General features: G+C 42.5%; 1 protein-coding gene and 1 long non-coding RNA gene across 3 annotated transcripts in view; one reads left to right on the top strand and one right to left on the bottom strand.

Annotated features, from left to right (window-relative positions):
* Nucleotides 1-22,980, top strand: part of Pdss2 (decaprenyl diphosphate synthase subunit 2) — a 248,067-nt gene that overhangs the window by 159,192 nt on the left and 65,895 nt on the right. For both annotated transcript variants that reach the window (XR_006064394.2, XM_006982760.4), the window contains exon 4: nt 1,828-1,902. Coding sequence is in view for 1 of the 2 variants with exons in the window: in XM_006982760.4 (XP_006982822.1) it covers nt 1,828-1,902 (75 nt within the window). In the remaining variant the exon portion in view is untranslated. The remainder of the gene's footprint in view (nt 1-1,827; nt 1,903-22,980) is intronic.
* LOC121823087 (uncharacterized) overlaps nt 1-22,980 on the bottom strand; it is a 46,313-nt gene that overhangs the window by 19,782 nt on the left and 3,551 nt on the right. The gene's annotated exons all lie outside the window — the stretch shown is intronic.

The following is a 22,980-nucleotide window of genomic DNA, read 5'->3' as shown; positions in this document are numbered from 1 at the left end:
GTGCTTCCAGTTCCTCTGTGGCTTATATAGCTATAATATTCCTTAAGTATTTAGTTTCCTAAAGGACAATGTGGTTTGAAGAAGAGGGGGAGACTGTGGGTCTCACAAATTAGCTCGAGTGCAGAGATAGAAAAAAAAACTGCCTTTAATCAGCAAAATTTCCATATCAGTAGCAGTATGCAGTATGAATGTAAATAGAGCTAAATGTTCATGTGTTAAAATTTTAAAGCAAGTCTTCAAATCGATGTCAGTTGCCTCTAAGAAAATGCTTATTAAATACAAGGTACCTGAAATTAAAGTATCTTCATGTTTGAGTGTGTATCCCTTGGCTTACTTCAATTACAGCTATGATAAAAGCTGAAACCAAATCCTTTAATTCAATCAGAACTGAGCTGAATTTTAGGAAGCCAAGAGTAGAAACCAGATACAGGCTGTGGTAGCATAGGAAGTTAAATAGACCAGTGTGAAGACCGGGGAGGAGAGGGTGGGGCAGCCTTGAAGAACTGTTTGAAATGGCTGTGTTGAACATCACCAGATATCCAGCTATGTGAGCATCTTGAATGAAGATGCTTCATGTGAACACTTACAAAGAGACCACTTCCTGATTTCTGCTTGATTCACAAACAGGTTCAACACCTCTGATTTGCTTGGGTTTGTTTCTTCGTTTATTTTCTTGTAGTTGGCCTTAAATAATAAATTTGCTCTCAGTATTTAGAGATCTGTCAAAGTTTTCAGTGTTTGTGGTATGTTTGACCCAGGGTCCTATACAAATACGCCCATAGTGCATTTTTTATTGTTGTTGGTGTGCCAGGCCCAGACTTAGTAAGCTCCGGGACTTAGTAAGCACTCCTGACTCCAGGGTGGCAGTACCGTTGTTCAGGTTGTAAACTGAACACATAGACGGCACCACCTGCCCAAACTGAAACGAGGGCCTGACCCACGCAAGTCCAGAGTTGTGAAGTCTCTGAATCCACCAACCTTGCTATTGGCTTCTGTGGTTGTGCTCTGGCTGCCTGTTCTCGGTAACTGAGTATGCCAACCGCGGACTTGATTTTTGTGCTTAAAAGTGTACCCTGAGAAAGGCTTGGGGCTTTCAGGAATCCCAGGCACTCCGTGTAGTCACCGGCCGACTAATGAAAATTTTCTATTGTCTTAAACCCGTGTCCAGGCGTCTTCTCTGGTAAATACTCCACAACAGTTGGGTTTTTCTGAGAACAGGGTCTTTCTCGTAGCACTGGCCATTTTGTAATTTGCTACGTAGTCCAGGATGGCCTTGAACTCACAGAGATCTGCCCACTTTGCCTAGGGAGTGCCGTGATTAGAAAAGTGTACTGCCCCGTCCCGCTCCGTGTGTTTTAAGTGCAGTAGAACAGACATGTGAAAGGGGAGCCGTTTTCTTACTGTTGTGTGTTCTCTCAGAATTAAGTATGAGAATTAGCATTGTAATGATTCCCAGAATGGGCTACTGGAAAAGTATCCACTTGACAGAAATAAACATCCAGAAAAGAAATTGAGCTAATAGTCCATTCATTATGTGAAATTTAAAATTAGGTTCAAAATGGTTGCTACTGGATTTTCATGTTTATTGGTGAAATGCTATGCTTATAAGATTTTCTTTTTGCTTGAATTATGACGAGAAAAAAGTTGGATCACAGCCTTAATGTCCAGGTGGGCAATCCATTTGCCAGAATCTTTGCACGTAACTCCAATTTTTTTGTCAAACACAAATCCTGCATCATGACCAAGCCTCCTGAAGTTTAAAAAAAAAAAAAAGAGCTACACATTTGAATTGTTCTTTCAATTTTTTTTTTTCTTCTTGTCTCTTAGGTTGTGGAACTTTTAACAAGTGCTCTTAAGGACTTGGTGCACGGAATATACCAGGAAAACTCTACTTTGGCCAAGGTACAGAATTGCAGACTTGCTGTAAAGTGTTAGGTAAAAGTGCTGCTGCAAAGCCAGGGGCAGACAACAAACATTTCATTCTTGTTTCATGTTTAAACGCTGTGATTTTTTTTGGGGGGGGGAGGGGGCGGTTAGTGTTTTGGCTACAAATTCATGGCCATACGCTCGGTACATGGCAGCTTTAGCCAATTAATGCAACCTCTTCTCCTCTGGCTGGAACCTCAATCTGTTCAGTCTGCAGCAGCCGGGCGACACCAGGGCACTGCTGGCTGGCAGGTAGCAGTCGGAAGGGCAGCTGGCAGGAAGGAGCGCTTGTGCGGAGGGGCTGGGCCCAGAGAAAGAGGGCCCTGTGTCGGTGCGCTCCGGCTTGGCTGGCAGGAAGGGCGGGCACGAGAGCAAAGCGCTTTTCTATCCAAGGTCCAGAATTTACCGCGTTATTAGACTCTCTGTGATAGAAACTGGGACCATTGCACACTTGGATTGTTTTGATTAATTTTATAGGTTCTGAATTAGGGCTTTTTGACTCACTTAACAGGTCATCTCAAGAAAGGTTAGGTTTTATTTCCTTGAAATGCAGTTACTTCATTTCAGTGGGAAATTAGATACGAGGTGCATGCTCCGTTGCCCGGCACCGTCATTTACCGTGATACCTGCTGTTAGAAGGGAGTCCTCTCAATGGTTCGTTATTCTAACGTCCTTAACGCCTGTGTTAGCAGATTTCACTCACTGCAAACTAGAAAAAAATACACGTGTGTGCACATCCTAAGCATTAACACATCCACTTGAAAAAAATATAGTCAGATTTTACTAGAAGTTAAACAGGGCATGAGCAACTTAGATTTAAAAGACTTTTTTTAATCTGAAGTAACGAACTCTGGAAAGTTACAACAGTGGTTAGTAAATGTGAAGAATTTTGTACCGTGGGCATTGCTAGCATTTGATTCAGGGAAGCACTATCCCCAAGAGGCATAGCTGACCTCACCTAAGCAGCATGTGGGTGTGTGGGGACCTCACAAGATGTAGAGCACAGCGAGCCTCTTTGCAAGGTTTTTCAAAGACAAGAGTGGCGCTCTGTCTGTGACTGAAGGGTGATAGCAAATGATCTGGCCTCCTCAACAGAAGTGTGAAGATGATGGCAGCTAAGCAAGTGACCTTTTAAATGATTTGCCCGCTTCTTCATTTGATCTTCATGAGAGAGAGAGAGAGAGAGAGAGAGAGAGAGAGAGAGAGAGAGAGAGAGAGAGAGCTATGAAGATGGAGATGTAGAAAAGGTTGAATGATTTTTCAAGGTTACACAACTTACTGCCAAGGATTGGAACTGCAGCACTCTGCTCTTAGCCTCGTTCTCTACCCCACTCTGCCTTAACCAACCCTGATTTGACAGCTTCCATAGGCCATACCTAAGGTCTCACCAAATCATCACTACAGTGACCTGTTGATGCGGTTAGACGTTGTTCTCGCCTGGCATGTTTCAGAGGCACTCAACTTAATCCCATATAAGGTATTCATTAGTTACTAATCTCTGTCCATTTTGGTTTTTAGGGTGTTTACTTGTTGAGACAAAATGTCTTGATAAGTTTGGCTGGACTCAAAACAGTCTGCCATGAGTTCAAGGCTAACCTGAACTACATAATGCCATCTAGGCCTGAGATATAAAGTGGGACTGCCTCAGAGAGACAAAAGCAAGTGTACACAGTGTAATCCTCCTGCCTCTGCCTTCCTTAGCCTTCCCCTGCCCCCCTGAGGTCATAGGTGTGCCACACTCACTTGAGATCTTGAAGTGAGCATTGCTGTTGGTCTGGTGAATTTACCCACTCCTGTGCCTGTGCGCTGTGGTTGCCCGCTTCACTAGTGATCGTGGCAACAGTTGTTAAGTACTCTGTCAGACAGCCAGCAGCAGTTTCACAGGACACCCTTCAGACCATCAGATGAACAGGCCACACTCATGGGATAATCGCACTTTGTGAAGGAAATTATTATTATTTACAGCTGATAAACAGCATCAAAGCTGAATGTCTAAAACTCATTAATTTGTCTGAGGGTTAGAGGGTTAGATTTGAACTCAGGGTAGTTGGTTGGTTTTTTTTAATTCCGAGTCCCATGCAATTTTTAAAATATACGATGTGTTTGGAAAGAGAACAGAAGAAACAACAAAGACTTTGAAGGGTTACTGATGTTTTCTCATTAGCTAATACATTGTCTCAAAAGAATACACAATGCCTTGTTCATCTGCCCCTCCCACCCCACCCCCACCCCCATCAAGGTCCTTTAAAGCACTTGAATCTTTTCAAAGCAGTTAAGATTCAGAATAGAGCTACACCATTGGGAGATCCGTGATTTTTCAATAATGAAAACAAAAGTACATAGTGGACCACAGCAGTTGGAGTGATTCGTACAGCTTCCATTCGCACCCCAGGTCCAGTTTAAGTTAACCCCATTTTCCTTCCTAACCAGAGCCCAGTGCCCGGCCCAGCCTTCCTGAGTGTGCTTGCCATTCCAGGAAAGGGAGAGATCACAGCCCCTCCCACACACACAAACACACAGACGGGGCTGGCATGCTCTGGCATGACTGAGAAGTCAGGACAAGCAGAGGTCATATGGGAAGTGAGGCCCATGCTGTGGGTCTCTGTTGCTCAACCTCCTCAGCCTTGAGCCGATTCATCGATTCATCACAGAATTGCTTTGAGATTCAAGTGAGCTGCAGATCGTCTCATCCCTCTAGGGATAAAGAATACAATGGCAGTCTGTTTTCTATGTGCCAAATTAATGCAGTGATGGAGATCTGGTAGTAGTGAGTTAGCGTTCTGTGGAGCAGTATCTCTGGGACTCAGTGCATTAAAGTGAGAGGTAATTGGAACTGGGTGCTTTATAAATCACCTTCTCCAGAAGTGCCTTATATATACCTAATCTTCCTTAAAGCAGTGAAAACACACAACTTACACTACTAGTATTTAACACATTATAGGTAAATTGTGATCATGGAAACATGCAAAGTAATTTAGGAAATTCATCCTTTGCTCTACTTATTGTAAAAATATTTTTACTTTTGCATTTACTAGTTTGTGAGCCATTTCTTCCTTACAATAAAAATTAACCCTTGGACTTTTTAAAAATTTGTATAAGAAAAAAAAAAACTTTTTACCTCATTTTTTTTCTATAATAGCTAATTAAAGAAACCAATTAAAAGCAAGGTATAGTGTCCACACCTTTAATCCCAGTGTTTGGGAGGCAGAGGCCAGCCTGGTCTATAGAGTTCCAGGCCAACCATTGTTGCATAGTAAAACCCTGTCTCAAAAAATAAAGAAAGAAAAAGATGAAGCTGGAGAGATAGCCCAGGGGTTAAGAGCTCTTGCAGTTCTTTCAGAGGACCTGAGTTCAATTCCTAGCACCCAACTTAGGCATCTCACAATGCCTTTAACTCATTTCAAGGAATCTGAGACCCTTTGGCCTCCTGGGGCACCTGCCTGTATGTGGTACACATAACATAAACTCAGGCAAACACACATACATACGCAAAAATAATGATTCTTTTAAAAAAAAAATGAGGAGGAAGAGAAGCAAAGAAAATAAACCAGTTAAGTAGAGAAGCGGCATTTTAAATGGTCATTTACCATGTATTTGCATTGCCAGCCCATACTGCTTTATTATACACAGTTTCCAATTCTCACACCAGTTCATTTTTATAGCAAGGAATAAAATGTCTTCTTAAACTCCCAACTATACATAGATTAAAAAGCAAGCTACTGTTTGCAGTAATTCAAATGCAGTCAGTGAAACTCTCTAAGCATTATCATATGTATCAGTGGTGCAAAGGGGAACCATGCTGCTCCTGCCCCTAAGACAGTGAAAAAACTACTGCAAAGGTCGGCTCTGATGTTCTTGATCTTCTTACTGATAGTACTGTGTGGTTTTAAGATTAATGCCAAGACTAGAACCTGTAGCTTTAAGTTTCTCTGGTCCTGCCCAGCCCCTTGGTAGGGACAAGTCTCTCCCACCACCCACCTCCCGCAGCTACTTGGTCCCAAGTAAACACATGAAGGCTTATATTACTTATAAACTGTATGGCCTATGGGTCAGGCTTCTTGTTAACTAGCTCTTCTAACTTAACGCAACCCATTTCTATTAATCTGTATGTTGCCATGGCATTACCAGTCTACTGGCATCTTATTGCTCCTTGGGTGGCGGGCTGGCATCTCCCCAACTCCACTCTTCTTAACTTTATCCTGCCCTGCCATAGACCAATGTAGCTTTATTTATCAACCAATCACAGCAACACATATTCACAGCATATAGAAAGACATCCCACAGCAAGAACCTTTGTTTAAAGATTGCAGATAACATACTGCCAGAATCCTTTCCTTGGGAGGTCAGTATGGGATGCAAACCAGAGTCTCATGCACAGTAGGCAAGTGCTTTACAAGTGTAAGTTCTGCTCATACAGAACACTAATGTTCTCATTGTACTTGATAAATCTATACCTTAACATTGACTTTGGAGTCACAAACCAGAATAGCTAAACATTTCAACAAAGTTACCACTCATTTCTCATTAGTAAAAGAACTACATGATCAATAAAGAATTGAAAATGCTGCCACATATGATGACACAGACCTGTAATCTTAACCCTTGTGAGGCAGAGGAGGACGGATGCAAGTTCAGGACAAGCCTGGTCTCCAGAGAGAGTACCTAGTGAGACTGTTAAACTCAGAGTCTAAACCATAATTGAGACACTGCAAAAGGTCTAGAAGAGACCCACGTGACAGCTCACAACTTTGTTACTCCAGTCCCAGGATATCTGATGCCCTCTCCTGGCCTCCAAAGGCATGAGACACACACTCAGACATACAAAGTACCTATATAAAATAATATATAATAGGGGCTGGAGAGATGTCTCAGTGGTTAAGACACTGACTGCTCTTCCAGAGGACCGAGGTTCAATTCCCAGCACCCACATGGTAGCTCACAACTGTCTGTAACTCCAGTTCCAAGGGACCTGACACCCTCACAGAGACACATGGCAGACAAAAGCACCAATGCACATGAAATAAAATATATTATTAAAAAATATTTTTTAAAAATGTTTTCAAAGTATGATTTGAGTGACTATTTAATAGTTTATTTATAGTACTATACTGTAAATTACTGAACCATTATACAAATTTTGTGTTTCATGCATATAACTCTGCTGTATTTCACAGTTTGCATTTAAAAAAATCTAGAGCTAAAGATGAAGCTTAGTGGTAAAGTACTTGCCTACACTGTGCCAAGACCCTAGTTAAGTTTCCAGCAGCTCCACTCTCACACACAAACTCTGAAGAATATGTTACATCTACACATGTGCTTTGTTTTGTTTTGTTTTTGTTTTTCGAGACAGGGTTTCTCTGTGTAGCTTTGCGCCTTTCCTGGACCTCGCTCTATAGCCCAGGCTGGCCTCGAACTCACAGAGATCCACCTGGCTCTGCCTCCCGAGTGCTGGGATTAAAGGCGTGCGCCACCACCACCACCACCACCACCACCGGGCTCCATTCTAATGATTTTTTTACTGTAACTGATTCGACCCTATGGTCTTCGAGGTGACTTCCTAACATCATCAGACCTGGGGGACAGGAACTGAACAGAGAGAGTGGTTGGGACACTCACTGCCCTTCCAGCAGGACTCAGGTTCGATTCCCAGTATCCACACTGAGGTTCCTAGCCATCTGTGACACCTGTCCCAGGGGATCCAGTGCCCTCTTCTGGCCTTCACTGGCACTGCATATAAAATAAAACTAGAACAGAAATACAGGCAGACAAAACACCATATACATAAAAATAAATACACTTAAAAACAAAATTTAAAAATTGGAGTAGTGGGTTAGGACTGCTAACATGCCCATTTTCTGAAATTGTATCTGTTTCTTCTTCACCGATTACTGCTTCTGCCTTAGGAATTTATCCACAGTCCTTTGTGAAGCCATGCCTCTGCCTCGCTGATACTAAGAAGAGAAACAGCCACTGCTTCCCTGTCTTCATGCAGACTATACTGGGGGCTTGGCCCTGGACCCCAAATAAGAGGCTTTACTCTAGTTCTCTGGATAATTAACAGCCACTGATATTGTAGAGATCCAGACTGGGTTTTTTAAGCAGAGTTTATACTTTACATATTAGTCATAGAATTTCTGGGCAAGATAAGTCTTTTTCTTTTATTTGTCTGGTGTTTATACTTCTTTCCTTTGATGCTTAGGCAGCTTTCGAGTCAAATATAAAAATAAGGTAATTGAGTCTTCTAGAAATCAGAGGTGCTATTCCTGCCTGCAGAGCTCTATGCCATTGTCTAAAATGTAATAGCAAGATAACTGTGCTCAAGCAGAAAATGACAGGAGAGAAATGTAAACAAGATGTCACACCTAGGTGGGGAAATCAGAAAATCTTTTTAAAAAGGGTCGGCTGTATGAGACAGACATTGAAAGATGGAGGAGTTGTATAGAATGCAGACATTGAAGGATGGAGGAGATGTACAGAATGGAGACATTGAAGGATGGAGGAGATTATAGAATGGAGACATTAAATGATGGAGGAGATGTACAGAATGGAGACATTGAAGGATGGAGGAGATGTATGGAATGCAGACATTGAAGGATGGAGGGGATGTATAGAATGCAGACATTGAAGGATGGAGGAGATGTATAGAATGCAGACATTGAAGGATGGAGGAGATGATAGAATGGAGATATTGAAGGATGGAGGAGATGTACAGAATGGAGACATTGAAGGATGGAGGAGATGTATGGAATGCAGACATTGAAGGATGGAGGGGATGTATAAAATGCAGACATTGAAGGATGGAGGAGATGTATAAAATGCAGACATTGAAGGATGGAGGAGATGATAGAATGGAGACATTGAAGGATGGAGGAGATGTACAGAATGCAGACATTGAAGGATGGAGGAGATGTGTAGAATGGAAACATTGAAGGATGGAGGAGATGTACAGAATGCAGACATTGAAGGATGGAGGAGATGTACAGAATGCAGACATTGAAGGATGGAGGAGATGTACAGAATGGAGACATTGAAGGATGGAGGAGATGTATAGAATGCAGACTTTGAAGGATGGAGGAGATGTATGGAATGCAGACATTGAAGGATGGAGGGGATGTATAGAATGCAGACACTGAAGGATGGAGGAGATGTATAGAATGGAGACATTGAAGGATGGAGGAGATGTACAGAATGCAAACATTGAAGGATGGAGGAGATATGTAGAATGGAAACATTGAAGGATGGAGGAGATGTATAGAATGGAGACATTAAAGGATGGAGGAGATGTACAGAATGGAGACATTGAAGGATGGGGGAGATGTACAGAATGGAGACGTTGAAGGATGGAGGAGATGTACAGAATGGAGACATTGAAGGATGGAGGGGATGTATAGAATGCAGACATTGAAGGATGGAGGGGATGTATAGAATGGAGACATTGAAGGATGGAGGAGATGTACAGAATGCAGACATTGAAGGATGGAGGAGATGTACAGAATGCAGACATTGAAGGATGGAGGAGATGTATGGAATGCAGACATTGAAGGATGGAGATGTACAGAATGCAGACATTGAAGGATGGAGGGGATGTATAGAATGGAGGGCATTCTAGGGAGAGGAATGACATGATAAAACAGTTGAAATCGGAGTTTCTTTCACGCAGCAATAAAGGAGCAGGGAAAAACAACACTGCACCGCATGGTGGTGCACGCCTGGAATCCCAGCTCTCTAGAGGCAGAGGCAGGTACATTGTCCTTTATTAAAATTGTTGCTGCCTTTTAAGCCACAGCGGTCTGAATCAGTAGCTGTGACTCCACTACTACCAGCAGCGCTTAGGCCGCAAGGGCCGTAGCCAGAGGGAATTATGTTTCCTCAGGCCCCGGCACTTCCAGTGCTATGAAGGGAGCTTAACTAAACATCTCTCCCCCTAAAGAACTCAAGATCCAGCCGGGCGGTGGTGGCGCATGCCTTTAATCCCAGCACTCGGGAGGCAGAGCCAGGCGGATCTCTGTGAGTTCGAGGCCAGCCTGGACTACCAAGTGAGCTCCAGGAAAGGCGCAAAGCTACGCAGAGAAACCCCGTCTCGGGAAAAAAAAAAAAAAAAAAAACTCAAGATCCAAAGTTAAGGTGGAATTCTGCTCTTCAGAGGCTGAATAGCAAGTCGCTCACCTCCTCTCCTTGTTCATGTCCTCCAAAAAGCCCTCTTGCTTCTCCTTGCCCCTCCTTATAAACTCTTTCTCACCTGGCTCCTCCCTTCTACTTCCTGTCAGCTAGTTGCTGACGCAGCCTTCTGACTGCAGATGAATTTTATTTAATCAAACACATCTTGGCATCATTAAACAAACATTCCAGAGCATAAACAAAAGTAACACACCTTGAAATAATATTCTACAACACAGGTAGATCTCTTGGGTTTGAGGCCAGCCTGTTCTACATAGTGAGTTCTGGGTCAGCCAGGGCTACAAACTGAGCTCCTATCGTTAAAAAAAAAAAAAAAAAGAGGAACCCACAGGGATGATTTTTGACGATGGTGGAAGATCTGCAATGCCAGAATGTCGAGCTGATACCATCGTAGAAACTGGAGAAGGACAAACAAGGGAGCTACTGTATGGTTGACATCCTGCCCTTCTCGGCATTCATATCACTGCCGGCATTGCCTTTTCAGAATCCTCGCTACATACCCAGTTGGAAATATTTTAATAGATATCTTACTTAATTATTTTTATGTTGATCAAAAGTGTTACCATCTGGTGTTTTTTATCATCCTTACCAACTTTAAGTCTCTTCCTACAAGAATGTAAGTGCCACTGTGTTTCTAATACCAAAACAGTACCTGGCATATTGGTAGTGGCCCCCACCCACCTGTTGCTAAATTAACTATTTCAAAAGATCTAGAATGATTGTAATGGAAGATTTTTCTCATATTTTGGGAGGGATTATTAATATACAATAAACTAGAAATACTTAAAAGTACACTGCCTGATGTCTAGATATATGTTATGCATGGACCAAAGAAACTGTTGTCACAATTAAGTTGATAGAGTTTTATATAAATGGATCTAGAAATATCAATACTTTGACTGGGATCTTTGAATAGTTATATTGAAATGCATCCATCCTGCATATGAAAATAGTCCATTATTGCTAAGTAGTATTCAGTTGTAGGCATCTACCACAGTCTATGATCCACCTACTAGTGAACATTTGAGATGTTTCCAGTGTTAAAGTATTCTAAATGGGCAGCATTCATGTGTGAACAGCCCATGTAAATATGTACTGTTTCTCTTGGGTTTACCTAGGAATAATCATGTTGCTATTTAGTTTCTTTTGGATAGAAACCTAATAGAGGACTTTGTGTGTCATACAATGGGTATATAGTACTCTGTGCTGGCTAGTTTCCATGAACTTGACACAAACTAAAGTCATTTTGAAAGAGAAATCTCAATTAAAAAAGCATGCCCACCAGATAGGCCTGTGGTGCATTTTCTTGATTGATGACTGATGTAGAAGGTACCAGCTCACTGTGGGTGGTGCCACCCCAGGCTTGTGGTCCTGGGTGCTATAAGAAAGCAGGCGGGGCAAGCCATGAGCAAGTCAGTGAGCAGCACCCTCCATGGCTTCTGCATCAGTCCTGCCTCCAGGTTCCTGCCTTGAGTTCCTGCCCTGGCTTCCCTCAGTGATGGACTGTTGCCTGGAAGTGTAAATGGAATAGTTCCTTTCCTCTGCAAGTTGCTTTGGTCATGGTGTTTGATCATAGCAATAGAGACCTGAAGACATGCTTTCACCTGCTGAGTCATTTTACATTTCTGTCAGCCATGTATGAGAATTCCGGTTTTTCCACACCTTGCTAAAACTTAATGTGACCAGTTTTTTAATACTTTAGACATTCTAAAATATAATTTTGGTCTATCTTGCGGTTTAAGCTCATTGTGGTTTTAGCCACAACAGTGTTGAGCGTCTTGCATCTTTTCATGTTTATTTGCTACTAATACCCTTTAGTGGACTGCCTCTATAAATACTTTGCCCATTTTAATTGGGCTGTGTGATGTTGGGGAGATTTTTGGGGGGTTGGGCAGTTTTGTTGGTTGTTGGTTCATTGTTGTTTTATCTTGCCTCCTACAATCTTACTAGTTTGTTAGTCATAATAGCCTTTGATTTTGTAGATTCTGTGGAACCCCCATGTAGACAGTCATAACACGTGTGAATAAACAAACCCTTCTTTTCAAAGTAAATGCTTTTTTTGTTTCTTTTTCTTGTCTTCTTGCACTAGGTAATATTGGTAGAGAAAATGTTCCCTAGATCACTGCCATTACTACACATATTTCAAGGTCATCCAAGACTGCAAGGGTTTTTTTTTAACATTTTATTTCTATATATTGTATATGTATATGAGTGTGTGCGTGCCACTGTGGAGGTCATGTGTAAGGTCAGATGACAACTTTCAGCAGTCAGTTCTCTCCTTCAACCATGTCAGTCCTGGGGATTGAACTTGAGGCATCAGTCTTGGCAGCAGGTATCCTTGCCTGCTGAACTACCTTGCAGACCCTCCCTAGGCCATTTTTCAGAAATTTCATGTAGTCTGTTGCTTTGAAAGATGAGCTAACAATCTTGCTTACTGCTTGCAACAAAAGCAATAGATCTTCCCACCTTCAGTCTTCAGCTTTGACCCACACCTTCAAATCTTCCCAACTCGGGTCTTCATTTGACCAATGCCTCCAAAATCGTAGCATCCATCTAAACCGTTATATTTGCCTCTGCAGGAGTTGGATCAAAAGTAACGAATGCAAACACATGGTGCACATGTTCCTTGCACAGTCCTTCCTCTCTGACTCAAGAGCATTGTGTTTTTTCTACCATTCATAAAATAATAAAAGATAGCTTATTAGCTTGTGTGGGGTAAAAGGAAATCCTCAACCCAACAACCACATCCTATATAAGTGTATAATGTGGAAGTGATAGGGATGGACAGCCCGATGTTACCTGTAGGCCTTTTGGTTCTAGGGCTTTATTTTTCTTTTGTTTTGGTGTGTGTGTGTGTGTGTGTGTGTGTGTGTGAGAGAGAGAGAGAGAGAGAGAGAGAGAGAGAGAGAGAGAGAGAGAGAGAGAGAGAGAGAGAGAGGGAGATGCTTGCTTGTGTATGCAGGCACACACATTTCTTGCACCTCTGTGGAGGTCAGAGGACAACCTCAGGTGTTAGTCCTCACCTTCCTCTTCGTTTGGAGCAGGGGATCCTGTTGTTCACTGCTGCAAATGAGAGCCTAACTCACCTCCAAGCTTGCAGAGGATGCTCCTTTCTTGCCATAGCAGCACTGGAATGAAAACCAAGTGCTTTACATAGGTTTTGGATGAAAACGCAGTCCACACACGTGCATGACTCAACTGTCTCCCCAGATCCTCTTGCCTTTTTTTAGAGTCCCTTGCTTAGCAGAGAAGTTCCCTGGCTTCCTAAGAATTTTGCCAGGAGTTAGCACTGGATTTTAAGACAGCCATAGTGGCACACAAAAGAGAATCAAAACTTTGAGGCCAACTTGGGCTACCAAGCAAGATTGTACCTTCAAAAAATTTAAAAAAAATAATAAAAATAATAAAAAAATTGATGTTGGGTGTGTGTGTTCACACATGATTTCTATAGAATTTTTTCTCAATAACTATTGAAATGGCCATTTTTTTAAAAAATGTTTTTCTTCTTTGAGGTTTTTGGTTTGTTTGGGGGTTTATTTATTTATTTACTTGCTATAGTAAAAATAGAATTTATGGCCTCATACATACCCTCTTTTAGATTATTTTATAATCTATGAATATGGCAAATTAATTGATTTTTCAAATATGAGACCATACAGCCCTACTTGAGCATAATACCATCTCTTTTTTATAAATTATAAATTATTGACTTTGCAATGCTAAGATTTTGTTAATATGTATATCTGAGTTCAGTGGAAAATATTGGTATTATTTGGGATTGACTGTATATCTGCCTGGTGTAAGTATCAAGACGATAGTGAAACATTCGCCACCCTCACGGTGAAGCTGTGTGGGTCTGTGTGGGAATAGGTGTGTGTTTGTTTATCACTACGGGTTCGATTGCCCTAATAGTTACTGAACTGTTTAAACTGTGTCCTTCACATGAGCTCTGGCAGTCAATTTATTTCACGAAAGGTAGCAGATTCACTGTCACAGAATTTGTAACTCTGTGACATCAGTCTTTTTCATTCCTAATACTAGGAGTTTATGCTTTCTCTCTTTCTTCCTTGGGGTTTAAGTTAGAAGTTGAATTTTTCCAGTATTTCAGCTAGGATGTTCTAGTTGGATGACAATCCTGTATGCTACTTTAATGGTATCCCAGAAATCTCTGTTATGTTGCCTTTCATTTCACACACATCAAACCACTTACCAGTTTTCATTTTCATTTTTTCTTTGACTTGTGGTTAAGAAATTTGTTACTTTGTTTTTGAATATTTGGAATATTTTCCAGATGTCTTGATTTATTATTATGGATTTATAATGCTATTGTTATTAGAAAACTTTTGATCAGATCTGAGTTATTTTTAACTTATTTTATCTTATTTTATTTTATGTGTTTGGGTGTTTTGCCTGCATATGTGTGTGTTCAATATGTGCATGCCTAGTGCCCACAGAGGCCAGAAGAGGGCATCAGATCCACTGCAAGTGGAGTTATAGACAGTTGTGAGCTGCCATGTGGGTGCTGGGAACTGAACTCAGGCCCTCTCGAAGAACAACGAGTGCTCTTAACCACTGAGCCATCTCTCCAGCCCAATTTGAGTTACTTTAAATTTATTGTAGGCTTGTTTATGGCCCAGATATAATGTGTCTGGCTAAGTGTTCCATGTTCAGTTAAAGGGAGCACACATTCTGTTGTTCCTGGAGCTCAACAGCCACTAAGCCGTTTGGTGGGTGATGTCAGTTAAGTATTCACGACTTGTTGTTTTCATTCTGCTTCCTCTGTCAGTCACTGAGAGAAAGGTGTATTGGAGTCTGTATAATGGTTTTTCACTGGCCATAGGGTGCATGCCTGTAATCCTAGCACACAGGAGATAGAGACAGGAGGATCAGGAGGAATTCAGGGCCAGCCTGGGGACGTGAAACTGTCTGGAAAAGAACGAAGCCTAGCATAGTTAATTAATTAGCAAGTTTAATTGTGGATTATTTCTATTTCTCCTTCTAGTTCTGTCTGATTCTCCTCCATGTTTTTGACAGCTCCGTTATCAGGCACATTAACCTTTAGCATCATTGACTCCTGAATTATCTAAGTGATTTGATCATTTTTAGGAAAGCTGCTAACAGGGAGTAGAACCAGCCTAAGATAGAGAAGTGTGTTGCAATCAACAAAGCTGAAAAGAGTTGGAGATCTAAAGAGCACTCTGACATTAGACATGGAGGTGCAGAGTTTGGAGTTTGCCCTGCTGGGTTTAGATCTTGCTTTATTCCAGTATTTTCTCGATATGCTCCCATTCCTTCCTTTTGGAATGGTATGTATTTCCTGTGCCACTGTGTGTTGGAAATATGTGATCTGCTTCTTTGTTTTGTTTATACTGGGGTTACTGTTAGAACTCCTAGCAACTCCCCCATGACCATGCATGCGATGGCAAGATGCTTAGTCATCCCAGGGCCTTACATCCTACATAATCCATGTGCTGCATGATCATGTTACTTGTGCATATGTGTGGCATAGCTATGTAAGTCCTTATGCGCGTGTGCGGGGAATCTATAAAAGCAGGTCCCACTCATCCCTCCACCCTTTTTTCCTGCACGATCTTTCCATAGGCCTATGCACCCCCTTCTGTTCCCTTCCCCTCATAAACTCTTACAGTGGGTTTTGTCGTACCTTGTGGCTTTTCTCACATGGTAAACAGCACCACTTAATGAATAACAGTGTGCTGCTTAATAAATAACATTTATAGTTAAGAGATTGCCATGACTCTCAGAAGAGATTTGAACTTTGGGCTCTTAAACAGTGTTGAGACTATGATACTGTGGGGACTTTTGAAGTTGAACTGAATGCATTTTTGCGTTATTATGTGGCTGCAAGCCTATGGGAGCTAAGGAGTGGAATGTGATGGGTTGAGTAAGAACGGCTCCCATAGGCTCGTAGATTTGAATGCTTCGTCACCAGGGAGTGGCGCTATCTGAAAGGATTAGAAGTATGGCCTTGTTGGAAAAAGTGTGTCACTGGAAGTGGGCTTTGGGTTCACGGGCCCAAGCCATGCCCAGTGTCTGTCTGTCTGTTTGTATGTATATATGTCTCTCTCTCTCTCTCTCTCTCTCTCTCTCTCTCTCTCTCTCTCTCTCTCTCTCTCTCTCTCTCGCGCGCGCTTGTTCTCGCTCTCTCTTCTTCTCTCTCTCCTCCCCTCCCCCACCCTCTGCCCTCCAGATCAGGATGTGGAACTCTCAGCTCCTTCTCCAGCACCATGTCTGCCTGTGTGCTGCCTTGCTTCCCTCCATGGCAATAATGGACTAAAGCTTTAAACTGTAAGCCAGCCCACAATTAAATACTTGTTGGCTTTATCAGAGTTGCTGAGGTCATGGTGTCTCTTCACAGCAATAGGACACTGACTGTGATCATCCTGTTCCATGTATTTTAGCCAGAAGTGCTAGACCGAAAGACTTTTTGACCTACATTATGACATCTTTTTTATAAAATAACAAACACAGCACCCTCCCCCCTTGTGAAATATTAGTGCCTTTGTGTTGTCGCTATACTAAGTGCTCATCGGGGTGTGTGTCAAGCACGCCAGTCATGGGATAAGAAATAAAAATTGACACCAGCTCTGTGCCTGGTTGACCGGGAGGGAAAGGTGATAAAGTCGCTGTAAAGGAGGATTGCTGTTAGAGAAAAGTACATCAGTGTACTTGAGGTTAGATTAATGTGGGCGTCTGGCAGACTTTTCAGATACAAACGTCAAGAGCTCAGAGATGGGAGTGGAGATTCATCCTTGTAGACTGCCGAGTCAATGGGCACTGGTGCACAGAGAAGGATAAATGAAATGGAGACTATGGGGAGCAAGTTGGAGTGACTGTAGCACGACCTTTCTCTGCTGTGATTGGATTTTGAATTTAGCATCATTTCTTCGTGACGAACACTAAAAGACAATATGTCGTGTTCTGGAGTTTGCATTATTTGATTACTAATGCTATAGAGAGTTCTTGTTGTTTTTTCCAGACATTAAACAAAGGGCTGGGGATATTGCTCAAGTGACTGCTCAGCAGGTACCAGGTCCTGAGTGTGATCCAGGCACTTTAGAAGAAATAAACAAAGAACACAAATAGTGATTTTCTTTACTTCGAGACAGGGTTTCTCTGTGTAGCTTTTGTGCCTTTCTGGAACTCGCTTTGGAGACCAAGCTGGTCTTGAACTCACAGAGATCCACCTGCCTCTGCCTCCCGAGTGCTGGGATTAAAGGTGTGCGCCACCAGCCGTTTCTCTTTTTGTTAAACCATTATGTAAGAGTGGTGCTTTCAACATAGAATTACAAACAACTGGTTTTCAACATCACTTAGAAACCAGAGAGTAGTGGTGATGTCTTAGTAAAGACACTATCTCTCAGAAAAGGAACTCCATCTCCTGATAGTTGACATAGTGAAGAGATTGGAGTATAAAATCTAATTCAGTTGTTTCTATTGGAATCTGGTTGGGTTGTCATTATGAACCCTTTATTAGCAATAGAGCTGAGCTGATGGGATAGCTAAGTGTGTAAGGGTGCTTGCCACCCAGTCTGACAGCGAGAGAGAGAGAGAGAGAGAGAGAGAGAGAGAGAGAGAGAGAGAGAGAGAGAGAGAGAGAGAGAGAGAGAGAGAGAATGAGTCCTGGAAGATTAAAGAATACCGTTCTGTTCAGAGGACAAGAAAACAATCTCAGAAGTGGAACCCACGCCCTCGGTCAGGACCTATCTGTATGTAACTGAGTCTCCACCTTGCCTCTCCCCCAGCCACTCCAGAGCTCTGAAGCTGATGCTAGCTATTTACTCAACACTCCCTCCTGAACTCTCATGAACATCTCAGGGTGAGCACATGCAGGACCAGATGTGTGAACTGAACTAAGATCAGGAATTCAAGGTCACCCTCCAAGACATAGAAATTTTAAGGCCAGCCCGGGATGTAGGTGACCCAGTCTCCAAAAAAAGAAAAAAGAGGGCTAGAGATGAATCTCAGTTAGTGGAGAGCTTGCCTAGCATGCGTGGAACCCTGGGTTTCATCCCCATGCCACATGAACCAAGCCTAACGGAGCAGTCCTGCAATCCCAGTCCTCAGATGATAGAGGCAGACTGATCAGAAGTCCAAAGCCATTCTTAGCGACATAGAGGTGAGTGTGAGTCTAGTGTCTGCTCTACATGGAACCCTGTCTCAAAAGACAAACAAATAAATAATAAAGAAAATAATAATAGCCTATATTAGTTAAAAATGAGGAGAACAGAAATTTTTTTAGTCTCTTCCCATAGCCTCCTATTTGGTGATGGGAACCCATGTTTTTTCCTGGGAATTTTAGAGGGATTAAGAACACCACAGGCAATAGACTATCACTGGAGTGGTCCCGTGAGGGCCCCCAGTCACTGGAGGGTCTTCATTGCTCTCCTGAAGTATTCCCTCTCACAGTACCTTCTTGGGACTCAACCACTGTATGTGAAAAGTTTCCTAGACTCTCCAGGACCAGATGGGACTGATTGGTGAGTGCGTGAATAAGTCGTCTCGCTGGAATCAGATCCCTGGCAGTTCAGCTAGTCCACCCCCAGCCACTGGAATTATCCCCAGCTGTTGTGGTTTAAGAGTAAAATGCCCCCCATTGGCTCCTGTGTTTTATGGCTGGTCTCCAGTTGGCACTGTTTGGGGAGATTGTGGAACCGAAGTGGGACACTGGGGGAGAAGCCTTGAGGTTCTACAGCCAAGCTTTACTTTCTTCTCCGTCTGTTTCCTGACTCTGACTGTGTTGGGATCTGCTAGCCTCCCGCTAGGGACTGTGTCTCCTGGAACCATAAGCCAGAATAAACTCTCCTTCCCTTGAGAGCATCTTGTTGGGTATTTTGTCTCAACAAACAAACCAGCCTTCCGACTGACCCCAAGTATCTCTGGCCTTCCCAACTGAGATCCATTATGAAACAGAGATATACCATCTTCACAGAGCCTCATTTAAAGTTCTGACCCACAAAAATATCTGCAAATAATAAAATGACTGTTGTTTTATGCCACTAATTTTGAGATGAATTGAAATGGATAACCAGAATGTAGATATTTTCAAAAACCTGTAAGACAATTTATTAACATTCTGGTTTTTCAGACCATGCTGAAAGATATGGGAAGAGGTGTATAAATATGCTTACTAGTCACTAGTCACAGAGTATCTGACAGCAACTTGGGGAAGGAAAGGTTTGCCTTGGCTCATACTCTGGGTGTGTCTATCATGGCAGGGAAGCCTAGTGGGCGGAGTGTAGAGCAGCTGTTCACAGTGCGGCACAGTCAGAAGCGAAGAGGGAATGCTGCTCCCCACAGTCACTGGCTTCACTGCAGAGACAGGAAGCGCACTGCAGGCTTCAGACCGGCCAGGGCACGTAGTAAGACCTGGCTGCAAAGAAAGAAAAACATTCAACACACACCCTCTACAGTGTGTAGCCTGGCTGGTCTAGAACTAGCTCTGTACACCAGGCTGGCCTGGAACTCACAGACATCTGCCTGCCTCTGCTTTTCTTTTTTTGCTGGGCAGTGGTGATGTACACCTTTAATCCCAACACTTGGGAAGCAGAGGTATCCTCACATGGCAAAGAAAGACAGTAGTATGAGGTGATGTTTTATCTGTGTTCCCCAAAAAAGTTTATCTGAGGATCAGAGGGAAAAGCCAGCCACTATATTAGCCATAGAAATCAGGCAATGGTGGCACACGCCTTAAATTCTAACACTAGTTAACCATAATGGTATGGAGGTCTGTACAGACAGACAGGAAGTGACAGTTGGGCATGAAGAGGAAGTGATGTAGCTGGGTGGAGAGAGAAAATGAGTTAGCTGAACAGAAAGGCATGGATATACAGGAAGTAGGTCTGTTTGGAAGCTGAGGGTCAGTAAGGTAAGGTTGGCTTTGGCTTGTCCTCTTCGTCTGATCTTTCAGAATTTACCCCAATATCTGGCTCCGGGTCTTTATTAATCAGACTGTTTTGCAGTTTGTCTTACAGTAGTAGAGAGTTTTGGTATCTAATAATAATCAAGGGCACTAATCTTACTGGTTGGGGCCACTGACTTATGACCTCATGTAACCTTAATTACTTTCTTGTAAAGATAGCAATGCTTAGGACCATGGCTTCAGTGTTTCCATTTGAGAAGACACAGATGTTCATCTGTAGCAGTAGTCAAGAGTACCTTATTTGTGCCTCACTCCATCATCGGTGACACATAGGCTACACTTGGCTTTACCCCGCTACCTGCTCGTCCTCACTTAAGCTAAATTTATGCATGGATCAAGGTGTAAAAGAAGAGATGCAATCAGCTAATCAGTGAAATGACTTCTCTGGTTGTAATGATGTGTACTTTTTACTTGTTAACAACCAAATAGTAATTTTGGTCAGAGGCAAGACAGTCTCAAAGTTGGCCAGTCAGTATGTGGCTCAGAAGCCTCTTTCTGGAATGCAATTTGGTAGACTGTTTGAAAAGACTAAACTGTTGAGATTGTTGAACCAATAAATGTAATCACAGGCTCCATCTGTGGTAGCCAGCCCCCCAGATCATCAGTGAGCCCCACCCCTAGTATTCCCTGTGTTCTCCTTTCCAGAAGCTCTGCTCTCTTGCATTTCCTCGTCAGTGCCTCACTCCCTTTGGAAAACCAGTTCTCATATCTTGTAACTAGTCCTGCATAGTGGCCTTGTGGTAAGGAATTAAAGCTTCCTGCCAGGAATCCCTGGAATAGGCTCGGGAGCGTGTATTAGTTTCCCTCACTGCTGTCAAATCCTGAGGAAGTCAAGAGGAAAGATTTACTCTTTTTGAGACAAGGTCTCTCACTGAACCCAGAGTTTGCTGCTTCAGCTAGACTAGCTGAGCCATGAGCCCCCAGAACCCACCTGTCTCTGCCCTTCTTTCTCACCCTTGGAGCTGGGGCTGCAGATGCACGCTGGCTGGACATGGATGCTAGGGATCAAAGCCCAGGTCATACTTGAACAGCAAGCACTTTACCCACTCAGCCATGTCCCCAGCCCCTAGAAACACTTCTGAAGAGTTTTAGTGATGACATTTATCACAGCTTTCCAGTTGCTTTTTAAATGATTTATGTGAATGGGAAACTTAGAGATACCTACTTGACTATCTCCTGTGTGACTAGGAGATAAATCAAAATAAATGATTTTTGTCCTATTAGATGAGGCTGTTAACACACCATCCTTTTCCCCCAAGTATTGCCTAATGATTCCTGAAGACATACTCATTACAGTCCTCCTTAATGCATTTCTTTTTTTTTTTTTTTTTTTTTTTTTTTTTGGTTTTTTCGAGACAGGGTTTCTCTGTGTAGCTTTGCGCCTTTCCTGGAACTCACTTGGTAGACCAGGCTGGCCTCGAACTCACAGAGATCCGCCTGCCTCTGCCTCCCGAGTGCTGGGATTAAAGGCGTGCGCCACCAACGCCCGGCTCTCCTTAATGCATTTCTACAAGGGGTGTTGCTACTAAGCTTGTATAGAGGGTTAAGTGACTTTTTTCTAAATATTAATGATATGCATCATTCACTCCTACAACCTTTTTCCCCTAGAAGGTATCAAGAGAGCAGGAGAGAGGGCTCAGTGGGTAAGAGCACTTGATGCTCTTCCTGAGGACCCTTGTTCAAGTCCCAGCACCCACATAGTAGCTCATAACTGTCTATAACTCCAGGTCCAAGGATTTGATACCGTCCTCTAGCCTCTATAGATACTAGGCATGTGTGTGGTACTCAGACATGCATGCAGACAAAACACTCATACACATAAAACTTTTCAAATTAAAAAACATATTAAGCATGCATATATTACTGTTATATGTTAAGCAAAATAGAATCCAGCTGCTGTATATCTGAGGAGTATCTCTACCACTTATTTGTGCCTGGTCTTGCTCAAAATATGTTCTTGAACTTCTTTCCCTATTAAGTAATTAAGAATTATGATACGTGGGTTGGGGAGATGGCTCAGAGGTTAAGAACACTGACTGTTCTTCCAGAGGACCTGAGTTCAATTCCCAGCACCCATATGGTGGCTCACAACCATCTGTAATGAGATCTGGCTCCCTCTTCTGGCCTGCAGGGATACATGCAAGTATACATAACAAATAAATAAAACTTAAAAAAAAAAGAATTATGATACATAAAACTTGGGGTTTTAAGTTTTAACTACATGTTAAGTAATACAAAAATGTCATCATCATGTCATTAACCAACAGGACAAATCAGGCTCCCTTTGTCTCCTTGGTTTCCTCCTAGCCCTGAACTTCAGAGAGTTGAGAAGTTTTTCTATATTTGTCTTACTTTCATATTTAAGATTTATTTATTTTTAATTATCTATATGTGGCAGAGTACACATGAATACATTGCCCTCAAATTCCAGGTGTCAGATTCTTAGAGCTGGAGGGACAGGCAGTTGTGGGCACTTGACGTGAGTGCTAAAGTCCTCACAAGAGCAGTATGTGCTCCTAATGACTGAGCCGTCCCTCCAGCCCCTTACTCTATTTCCAGGTGTGCTAAGCATGGCAGCCTCACCTGTAATCCCAGCACTCGGAAACTCAAGGCCTTCCTCTGCTATGTGATGAATTCCAGGCGAGCCTGGAACTCTATGAGACCCTGCAACCCCCTCACACACACCCCCAAATAAAACCAATTCAAATGAAGTAATTTAAGCATTAGAATGTGGTATTAAGGGAATCTAGTCACTTATCCAACCCACATTAGGTTGTATTTAAAAACAAAAAACAAAAAACAGTGGCCCAGACTAAAGTGGGTAGCATGAAACTGTATGTGAGGGCACATCTGGAGATGCACATCCTCATCTCTGGCACATGCTCCAACCTTTGCATACTTTAAAACCGTTCTTCCAGCTCCACAGATGGTCAGCT

This window comes from Peromyscus maniculatus, chromosome 16 (assembly GCF_049852395.1).
Source record: "Peromyscus maniculatus bairdii isolate BWxNUB_F1_BW_parent chromosome 16, HU_Pman_BW_mat_3.1, whole genome shotgun sequence".
Classification (NCBI taxonomy): Eukaryota; Metazoa; Chordata; class Mammalia; order Rodentia; family Cricetidae; genus Peromyscus; species Peromyscus maniculatus.
Note: the sequence above shows the minus strand (reverse complement) of the source record. Positions and strands in the feature narration are given on the sequence as shown.